The 11,989-nt window shown below is 30.2% G+C and overlaps 1 protein-coding gene across 1 annotated transcript in view; it reads left to right on the top strand.

Moving 5' to 3' along the window:
* Nucleotides 1-11,989, top strand: part of slo (calcium-activated potassium channel slo) — a 179,927-nt gene that overhangs the window by 148,228 nt on the left and 19,710 nt on the right. The window contains exons 15-16 of the mRNA XM_017611489.1: nt 1,537-1,613; nt 2,620-2,655. Of these exons, the coding sequence (XP_017466978.1) occupies nt 1,537-1,613; nt 2,620-2,655 (113 nt within the window). The remainder of the gene's footprint in view (nt 1-1,536; nt 1,614-2,619; nt 2,656-11,989) is intronic.

Here is an 11,989-nt window from a genome sequence, read left to right on the forward strand (position 1 = left end):
TTTTTACTTTAATTGTCATGTGCACATAAGTAATGTATAAACAAATAGGAATGTACACAAACAACAGTTTACCCAAATCAGTTACATTGAACTCAGCGGGAGTTTATGCAAAGACTGCATTCATCGCACATAGCGAGGATCTTGTTACACTTGTGCGGACGGTCAAAGACACCGCCAAAGACAGTCGCAGTGACTAACTGATCCACAACGTCAGTTTGTCAATGCGACTGACATATTTATATATTTATTGCAACCATATGTTGACTTAGCATATTTTAGAGTTATGTAGTTAGTTTGTAGGTATTAGTAGTATATTTGTATACATTCTAGTTCGTAAATAATTTGTAAGTGTTAGTGTAAGAATTTGGTATAAAAGAAAGTGAAATCAATAAAGTAAACCAATTGGTGATCAAACTCCAACCAATAACTTATTATTTGCTATACGCGGCATTTTTCAGCGCATGAAGCGCTAGACAGATTTGAAAACACCTCCAAAAAACTCATTATTTTGATTCCGTTTATAAAATAATAATATAATAAAAAATATATATATTTTTAAAAACTAATTTTATTTATAATATATGGATTTTCGGAGGTCTGTTAAATTGAACTCAAGTAAGTCTTAATAGTTTTTCAAAATATTCTGGCGGAAGTTTTAAAATGTAATAAATTTTATAATTCCGACGGAAAAGCCGTACCGTTTTTTTTTTTGTATTGAGAGTGATGTCCTAGTAGTAGGGCCTAGTGTATATATACTTTTTTTTTTTAATATGTAGTGAAATAAGTAACCTCAAGTGGGTTGAGAAAAAGTAATTCCGTGTTTTGCTGAAGTGGATTTTTTTTTATAAAATAAATTTGTTTTGCTAATTCTGTACAATATATTTGTTGTCTTGATTGAACTAAATAAGTTCGGAGATTTCTAGGTAAAAAGGTAATAACGCGATGTTTTTCACAAGTCTTTTTGAAGCTAACTTTTCGGGACTGAGAAAGTTTGTCAGGGACCTACACAAAAGTTAGTCGAACATTACAAAAACTCAGCCAAGATCTTTATTATTTTGCTGTGGTGTGTAGTGTCGTGTCGCGTTGCCTGTCGTACCTTTAGTCGAAGACTTTTGAAAAATCCGTATAGATCGTACATATCTGGAAATTACACACTTTGCTGTGAGCAGAGTTGGTTTTCCGCTAATGCCCACACATGTGTATGAGCAATGAGTGCACGTTGAATTTGAATGCGTTTCTGACGTGTATGTGAGCAGAGGAGCATGTGTGTGCAAATTGCACAAAGTTTGAAACTTGGATTTATAAGGTTTATGCTAAAGAGCAAATAATATTTTTATAAAAGAACAACAAAAATTAATTAGCACAAAAATTAATTGTTAAAGCTTATTTTTATTAATTGTGATGCGCTAATAGTTATGACACAGGGTATATAAGTGATGTTGTATTTTTGAAGACGTCGCTTTAGAGTAAAAAATATAAATTTTAATTTTTTTTTGCAACATTTTTGTAACATTTTTCTATTATTTCATATTACAGCGCCTGGTTCTACTGCAAGGCCTGCCACGAGGATATCAAAGACGAAACGCTAATCAAGAAGTGTAAATGCAAAAACTGTGAGTAAACTTTTCATAACTATGCCAAAAAACACATAATGAAAAATAATTTTAATACTGTTTTGAAAAAATAAAATTAATTAATTTACTTTAGTTTTATTTTCATATAAAAAAATGATTTCAAATATTTTCAATTATGTATTTTCAATTATTGCGTAAGAAGTTTTGAATTTGGTTTTTCAACTTTATTTCATCTATGGTAACTCAAATTACTTAAAGAAAAACGAAAATTATTGTTAAATCGTATTATTAATGACTTATTAAAATTGTTATTGCTGTGCAATTTTGAAACAGTGCAGCAACAAAATTCCTACTATTAGAAATGTATAATATTGAAAATTATTCTATACTTAGTCTTTCTAATGTTTAAGTTTATATATAAATCGAAATAGCATACAAATTTCCCTGGTTATTCAAACTCTAAGCGTTCCCTACAAAACTAATTATATTTAAGAATATTCATATGCACAAATAAGAAACAATCATATTTTTTTTTAATTATCTTTTCACACATCTCCACATATATTTATATTTTAAGTGTTTATTTTAATTTGTCTTCAAATTATTTAATAGCTATCACACACGGAAATCCTTAATCATCAATACCATACTACATAATTCTCTTTTCTATATATTTATATGTATGCAAAAAAGATATGAATATTAATTTGTTTATGTAATTACATATATATGTATATTAAAATGCTCTCTTTTCCAAATATATTTCCAATATTTTTTATGTATTGCCAATGTTGGCGTGGCGTGTTCCTGCCAAAAACATGACCTGTTCGATCTCTTTGGCCTACCACAAACAAAAACAAAAACCCATAACTGTTCAACACACCTACGTACAAACCGCTGAAAATTTTTAATTACATAACATATTTCACTTCACGCGTACACTTTCAAAAATCATAACCAACAAAAAAATATTTAAAATGTTTTTCGAAATTTTATCATTCGAAACAAACCAAAAAAAAAAACAAAAAACGCTTCTCCCGAACAGTGACGGTACAGCCAAGGACCAAATTTGATGATTTAGGTAAATTGTCTTCAAAACAGTATGCAAATATAATTATGTATGTGCAACTGAAAAAAAAAAACAACAAGCACACAATACAACACTTAAGAAAGCATTACACAAACAAATTTTAAATAAAAAAAATAAGAAAATGAGAATACAACAGAAAAATTCACCAAGAACAATCAAAATAATTTACACAAAGATTACACATATTTTAATCAAATAAAACCTCGCCCATATACAAATTGAGTTTACCTTAAATATAAAACCATAATAAACCTTGTGTTTTAAGTTTTCATTTAACAACAATTTTTTGCAAAACTTAAAATCGCCTTCCACCCATCCAGTATCCTCGACCACACTACTGATTTTTATATATTTACTGGTGGTTTCACCATAAGCGTCGTAATGTCTTAAATTTTTTTATGAAAAATGACGGTTCAAAAATTTTTAGCGAATCTTTAAAAATACAAATGGTTTTTGAGCCGACAAAAAACATACAACATTCATTCTGCGACTACTATGTAGAAATATTTTAACCGTAATTTTACATTAAACAAATTTCGACACCATGTGAATCCCGTTATTTAATTTTGTTTTATAACAAATAAATTACGGTAATTTTTTATTTTTTTATTTGTAATTCGTTTTTTATCTAGATTTGTGGTGTAAGTACCTCCAATAGTTTTTAATTTAACCGAAATTCATTTTAGTTTCTCAAAGAAAAAATAAGTAAATAATAAATTTAACTCATAACGCAATGAAATCAGAAAAAAGCTTTCTGCCCGAAAAAAATTTGGTTCTGATTTTTTTAATTTTTCTATTCACACAATTTGGAATTATTTTCAAATCGAAATTTTAAACTTGTATCCAGGTTTTTATTTGTGTATGTATGTCATATTTTTTTTTGTCAGTATCCTAATAATACCTATTTCATTTCCTTTAGATTAATTTCCTTTTTAAATTTTTTTTTTTTATCTCATTTTTTATTTAACTATCCCTTTTTCCACATCTTTTTAAATACACATTTTATTTTACCACTTAGTTTCTGTGTATTGCGCCTCTTCAAACCACCTAATGAATGGCTGCTTACTCAAATACCTTTTTAATACAAAAAAAAAAAAAAAACAAATATAAAAATATTTAAATTACAGTTTTTTAACTGATTTCTCACTTTTTTCTGTAAATATGTTTGCGTGCATTGCATTCTCTTCCCTAGACTTCCAAACCAAAAAACATAAAACTACAAATTTTTTTAAAAAAAATCCTTTAAAGTACCTACCTATTTAGATTTTGTTACACTTTTCACAAACTTCAAATTCACCAAATTTAAAATTTTGAACATTTTTAAATTAGTGTGAAATGTGTTTAACAAATTCGCACAGTCGTAGGCAAATAAATACATTTTTTACTCGTTTTTTATTATGTATAAGAGAACGTTCAATGAAATACCGATTTACAGTTTTGGTTATATAAACACCATTTACTTTTTGGGCCACTTCATTTTTACTTCAAGAATAGTCATGTAATTGTTACCGAAATTTCTCTTAGAGATTTAAATAAAAAAAAAACTTTTATCAGATTTCCTAAAACAAAAAAATTTTACTGAAACAAAGACATATGGAAATTATGGAAAAAAATCTTTTTTTATCTCAGGATGCACTAATTCATTACATATTTCATTTGTCAGTTAGGTTTACATTTCCATAAAATTATTTCTTTTGAAACAATTCTGCGCTAGAAACTTAGGTAAGAATAACTCTCTGAAAATTAAGTTCTTCATTATGTAAACTAAAAAATTACAATAAAAAATTGCAAATATACAAATATATTCAATTTGCATATTATGCACTTCTCCACTCACTTTTTCAACTCTAGCTGCAGACATAATCATTTTCGATTTTCTTCTTTAAAGTTAGCCACCTTCTAGCAAATACATATGTGCCGTCTCCTACAACTTCCATAAGGTTGTCAAAGGTTATTTTGTATTACTATTTTATATACAGGGTGTCTCAACCAAAGGATTGAATTTCCTTCTTTTCGCCATATACATATACACACCTTGCATAGTTTAGTTATACTAAAAACTACTATAAAAAATATAGCCACTGAAACAAAATTATTATCTTTTGATAATTATGTCATGGACATCATTCAAATATTGCCAAATATATTCGATTCCGTCCTGGAGTGAATTTTTCAAAAAATTATCAAAATTTTCTGATATCTTTCATTTTGTTTGGACACCCTGTATATAAGTGGTAACATTCACATATAGTTGACAAGTTTTAATATGAATAAAATCAAGATTTTATGCTTCATTACTCAGAAGGAATTGTAAGCTTTAAATTTCCGAAAAAAGTTTAATCGATTAATTAATGAAATTATGACAATTGGATTTCAATATACACTCTCTCAATTAACCATTTGCACATAAACGAACACACACATTTATGTTAAACGCGGAATGATAAAAAATTTACAATTCATCACAGGCACACATGTCATTTCTTTCCCTCTAATTTACTTTGAATATAAGAATTTTCCCCACTTTTACCTTCTTATATTAACTGTAAAATACCATTTTGCACATAAACGTAAGTTGCTTATTCCTTTCGTTAGCTCGTCAGTGTTCTGATTTCCTATGAACAGCGCATGGACTGGCACAAATTCAAATCGAAGACGATAAACGTATTTACTTACAAATATGTATGGAAAATATATTTACATTATATAAGAAATTTCAGCATTATATGTACATACGTACATATGTATACATATTTGTTTAAGTATGAGTCCCAAAAAGTTTCTGTTACATACTCGTATCGATGTACATACTATATATTCCCTCCAAATATGCATACACTCAGAAAAAAAAGCATTTCCTTAAAACAAGAAACCAGTTTCCTTATTTTAGAGTTACTGTTTTTTCCTTAAGGTTATGGAAAATTTACTCAATTTCCTTAATTCAAGTTCATGCTAAAAATAGTGCGTCATTAATTTGAGGAATTTTGAATTTTGTCAATACTGTTAAGCCAAAGTTAATTGCTTTTCTGGGAAGTTTCGGCTGTGACGTCGCGTGAAGACTACTGCTTCTGGCTCTGAGATCGCAGGTTCGAGTCCAGTTGGAGGTGGTTAGAGTAAAGTAAGTCAATTATTTCAATTCAGATTTCTAATTACAAATTATAAAATTAATTTCATATATGGAAAAACCTAAATACCATAAAAAATAATTGGGATAAATTTAAAAAATTACAATAAAAAAATAAATAAAAACAAAAAAGTTCCTTCAAAATGACATACTTATTTCTTTCACGGCAACTTAATTTTTCCTCAGTAGAAAGAAAATAGTACTGAAAACTAAAGAATTGTGTTTTCCTTAAACTGAGCGAAATCGTCGTTTACTCATATTAAGGCAGCCATATCATTGGAGCAATTTCAAGATAATATTGCCTTAGAATAATATACTTTTTTCCTAGCATCGCGGAATGTTTTTTCTGAGTGTATATATATAGTATATGTATATAATGTATGGTTACTTGATTGATTGATGATGTACTGCACAAAAAACATACATATACAAGTATATACATATTTATATTATTATTTATTTATGCATACATATCATTTGTATTTTGCGAAGTTAATTAGGAATCTAGATACAAGTTTAATTAAGTTATTAAATAGTACACTCCTACAGTTATCTGCAGGTATTTAATTAAATAAGTAAATACTCCAAAATATATTGATGATAAAAGGAGATTTGTAAATATTTAGAACGTGCAAACCTTTCGGGACAAACCAAGTCAAATCAACCAATGCATTGCAATGGTTGGAATTTGCCTTTTTTGGATTTGAATAATTTTTTCAGAACTTTTCTTTTCTACTAAAAATCAAAAATTTCACAATTTTGCAGATATTGGCAGTTTAAGTATGAATATCTAAAAAAATTTATAGTCAAAAAATTGTATTTAGGGCTATATAAAAAAATATATGGGGAATTATTTTTCAAAAGCTTTTCTTCAAAAATGGAGGGAAAAAAATTAAAATATTCAAATAAATTCATTTAAATCACTACTTTGGGGGTTCTTGGGACGCTGACAATATTTTTTATGTACTCAAAACATTTTTTCAAAACAATTCCGCATATATTAAAAAAAATCTAAATAAGTAAAGGGTAAAAAAATCTTTTTTAAACAAGCTCGACTTCTACCGGCAAAGTGTTTTGTGGAGTTATTTCCTTTCATGTAGGTAATAACAATTTCAAATATAAACCAAATTGGAATATAAATACGGGTTTTTGAAATATCTCGACTCCTGCGCCACCTAGCGGAGTTTGAAATTTCAAGTCTAGCTCATCGCAAAATTAGTTTTAAATTGATTGCAAGATTTAACCCAAATAAAGTTGCATACATACATATCATCGCTTAAAATACAAAACCGCGTATCGTCATTCTGCAAAACCGCGTAACTGACATTGGCTGCCAAAGATTGGATTTGCTCACACAAGCTCTTGGCTCAATCCTTATTCATTCGTCCTAAAATATACTAGCCAGAAATGCGATTGCTTTATAAAAAAAGAAAATTATTTTGAAATATGAGTGTTTTTACTCTGTAGAAAATAATTTATGCAACCTCACATACGCGGTTTTGTACTTTAAATGACGATATGTACATGCATACATATACTCAAAGCAAGCTAAATTATATTTACAAATTACAGAATTTCGAAATGAGAAAATTCGTAAAAGTAAAAAATTAAAAAATATGTATCTCAATTTTTGTATACAATACCTCTAACTAATCTTAGAAGACCCTGAACTGTTATAAGTGTTTATTTTTAAAGATACGAATTTTTTAAGTTTGAAAAACAAATTGTTTGTAAACTTTATATTAACAATAAATTTAAATTTGTATTATTATATATAAACAATAAATTTAAATTTGTTATACATAAAAAAATATTCAAAGTTCAAAAAAACACCTATTGCACCAAAAAAAGTGCCTTTAAACTTTTTTTAAATTTAATAATTCCTTAAAGTTCTTTATTTTTTGAATTTTTTATGTATTTTTTTGTTTATAGCTCTAAGTAACCATCTTTAAAATGAGACCAAATTTATCTTTGTAACTATAACCGTTTTTGAAGTACTCAAATAATATGTGTAATTGCAAAATCCCGGAAATTGTGAAATTTATAATTTTAGAAATTTTTTTTAACTTTTTTTGTTCATTTCTTATTGGAAATTTGTTAAAAGATAAAATAAAGCTTCCGACCAAAATCCATTCAAATCAAAAATGTTCGATCCCGGCCGTTGGTCGATTTGACATGAATTGACCCTTTTATAAAACTACAGTTAGTTATTTTGTTTAAAATTGGAATGGAAAATTACGCGCATATTTGTATGTATGTATATCGAAATATATAGCAAACCAATAAGATAGCACCCGCTACTTTCACGCATTCATATGGCGGAAAATTATTGTTTTTGAAATTAGGTTGAAATGGCACTTTTTCCAATTTTATCGAATCACAATAGTGCACCGAAAAGCAACTAAACAAAGCCATCAAAAGGTCGATATTTTCAATATAAAATACTTAAAAGGTTAGCTATACCTATACCTAGACCTTTACCTAAAACTATCCTCTTTATGCGAACCAAAGATTGCACGTTCCATAATCTGCATTCCTGAAATCATCCCGTCATTATTTTAAAATATAATAAGTAAAAAACCACAATTATTTGATATAAACACCTCTTTTTTAAGCAAAATTTTTTTAGTAGATCGCAGCTGATAGCCATCGTTGCTATTGCTGTTGAGTTAGCCGATAATTTGAGTTATAAGTTAACGATTGAAAAACAAAAAAAATGCATTTTCAGTAAAATTAGGTGCCACCATACGCCCGAAGCATTGTATGTAAACATTAACACCTACTTTTCCTTAAGTTGAACCTAAATATTATGCAGCAAATGTAAATACGTTCTCGTAGTGTTTTTACATGCATATAAACATATTTACATATATGTATATGTAGATATGTAACAAACGTAATAAATTACAATTAGAAAATAGACGAAAATGTTCGTAGGTGCGTATACGTAATATTCTTAATAAATATGTACATACAATGTATCTACATATGTACATACTAACATACATATGTACTTGTATTATGCACCCCGACAGTCACTACATACAACTGTAAATATGTTTTAGTTGTTCAAGTAGCTAAGTTTTATATGAAATGAGTTACGCATTTATTCAGTGCAACGTATGTATGCAATAGTATTGTTGTTGGGTAAGAAATGTGCGCCATAAAAAGAAAAAAATTCTTTAAAACCCAGTGCTGTCTGCATTTTGCGACTAATATTTAGCCATCGTTGAACGTGCGCAGTTTGGTTTGATTACACCTTTAAGGCTTTCGCTGGGCAAGGATGCGAGTATATATACATACACACACGCACACAGCAGCAAAGGGCTTATACTTTAACTCAGCGTTGTGTAGTGCATTTGAAGAGTTCTTTTTTTGCAGAAGCGGCAGTACCAGCAGCGTAAGCTTTTGTTCTATCCACGCGCTCTTTATTTAAAAAAAAAAATAAAAAAATAAAAAAATTAAGTATGTGCAGATGCTGTCTGCATAACTGGATTCCTGATAGCGTTTGAATGGCTTTGTGCAACGCGGCGATACCTGCGTGTAGATAGTCTAACAAACAATGTGTGGCTGTGTTGAAGCAAGTCGTGTATAGATATTTTGTGTTTTACTTAAATAAAATTAATGAAACAAGTAATTTTTCAGCAAAAAACCAAACCGACTTCAATTCTCATATAAAACATTAAGATTATCGTTAATTTCTTAACGATCCAATTATCGGATTTAACCAAAATGTGTATGGAACCACCCCTGAAGTACCACCTATCCGATGAAAAAATATAGCGAAATTGGTTAATGTGGTTCAAAGGTATGCGGTAACATACATAAAAAAAAAAAAAATCGACGAACTGGTAACCTCCTCCTTTTTGTGAAGTCGGTTAAAAATTGGAAATTTATCTTAAAAGTTTGCCTCTTTTTAAATGGAAGCAATTAAAGTAAATCAAAATTCTAAAATAGAGTACAAATTTAGCAAACAACTAATTTGTAAAACTGCCATAGTAAAATTACAATAAAAAGTTGCTCCTGAGCGATTCAGTTCTGCAGCTTTTAATATCTTCTCCAATGGAAGATTAAAGAAATCACATAAAAGGGAGTAGCTCTGTCGGAAATACCGTTTAATAGCAAACAGCTCGGAGAGGTCATTCCCAATTCTGACAGATCTGGTGGTATTACTTCGTATCAGTTTCGAGGGGATGCCAAATTTATGCTATTGAAAGCGGCTTTGAAGTCGACAAATAGGTAACGAGTGTCGATCCCTTTCTCGCGGGTCTTTTGCAAGATTTGGCGTATTGTGAATACCTAGTGGGTTTTCCAGGTTTAAACCCACACTGATAAGGCCCAATCAGTTCGTAGACGGTGGGCTTCAGTCTTTCACACAAAACGCTCGATAAGACTTTGCCTTCATCTGACCAAATTCTGCATAAGAGTTGATACATGCACCTTATCAGCTCTTCGCCGCCGTACTTGAAAAGCTGGGCTGACAGGCCGTAAGCTCCGGCCGCTTTGTTGTTTTTCAATTGCGCTATGGCTATTCGTACCTCGTCATAGTCAGGTGGTGGAACATCGACTCCGTCTTCATCGACTGGGGGCTCGGGTTCGTCTTCTCTACAGCTTTCAGTGCTGCTACCATTCAGCAAGGTGGAAAAGTGTTCCCTCCATAATTTAAGTACGTTTTGAGCATCGGTAACTAGGTTGCCATTGTTTTCCATACAGGAATACGACCTCGTTTTGAAACCTTCGGTCAGTTGCCTAACTCTCTGGTAAAATTTTTGGGCATTCTTCCTGTCGGCCAGCATTTCAAGCTCTTCGCACTCACGTATTTTGGCCTCTATGTTCTTATTGCGGCACTGCTGATTAGCTGTCAGAATAGATATTCACCAATTTGAGAGCTGTTTACCTAGAGCGCAACCAATCGGAAGCCTCATGCAGTGCGGCTATCTCTGCTTTAAAAACGCTACAGTGATCCGGTAGCCAGAATTTCAGGTTAATAGAAAGTTTTTCGCAGAATACCCCTCTACCTATCTTACCGTTCAGCATCGATACGTCCGTAAATATGTTTACAGGATCCTGATGCCAGATTCCAGCTACACGCCATCTAATCCTCGCTCGTTGAAATGTGGGTGGTGAAGGATACCTTCGGGGATATTTTGGGCCTTTCCAGAGAACTTGTATACTAAATATATGAGTAATATATATAGCCTCCAAAACAGCAAACAGTCTTAACGGCCGTAGACGATGTAAGACCTAGTTAAGAATTACACCATAAGCAAAATCTTAAGTTTTGAAATCGTCGAAACACGTGAACTTAATATTGGGTGTAGATTACGAATCTGTATACAGTTTTACTAGATTGTGTCATTTTCCCAAAATATTTTGATATTAATGAAAAAAAAAATAATAAAATAAATAGGAATTATTCGTAGATTTTTGTCATTTCTATTAAAAGCTGTTTTTTGCAAAAAATATCAAGCTACTAACGATGAATATCGATGAATGGTTATATGAAAATGTCCAATAATTTTTTGTATGCAATAGGGACAGGAAATAATGTTACGCGGCGTATGAGTAACGTTTTCCATGTTAAGTTTGAATTTTTTTTCTCATTCGCAATGCAAACTTAAACTGAAAATATCCTGGCAAAACGACCTGATCTATAAAAATGATATACAGATCCGTAATCTACGATCCAAAATAAAGTTTACGGCTCTCGGCGATTTTTCGTGGCATTTCAGTTTTATACAGAGAAAACATGTTTCAAATTATCAATATTTTTTTTTTGATCAGCAATGCAACAAGATGACATATGTTATTATAGTCACACTTTCACCAAATCGTTAATTAAAAAAAAAAAAAAAATTATTTAATCGCCACTGGTTACTTGCTAAATTAAAACACAACATCGCTACGAATTGTTTGGTGGACTACCGCACACCTACAAAGCAAAAACGAGTGCCCACCGTACTAACAATGTGCAGTGACGTGCATATGAAAATTTACTGCATTTGTCTATAATATATTTGTATCGCAAAGGATGTAAGTCGTATAATTCATATTCAGCTTCACAAACGATTACTAAAATAAGTACTAAACCATAAGTAAATATGTAGTAGTATGGTATGTCTTATGCATTTACCAATCAAAATTAAATCATTCATTAATTTTATATTTTATATGTATGTACTATGAAAACATTTAAAGCAA

The sequence above is a fragment of the Rhagoletis zephyria genome, unplaced genomic scaffold (assembly GCF_001687245.7).
Source record: "Rhagoletis zephyria isolate East Lansing unplaced genomic scaffold, Rhagoletis_zephyria_1.1 Rzeph_scaffold_00411, whole genome shotgun sequence".
In the NCBI taxonomy this organism is placed as follows: Eukaryota; Metazoa; Arthropoda; class Insecta; order Diptera; family Tephritidae; genus Rhagoletis; species Rhagoletis zephyria.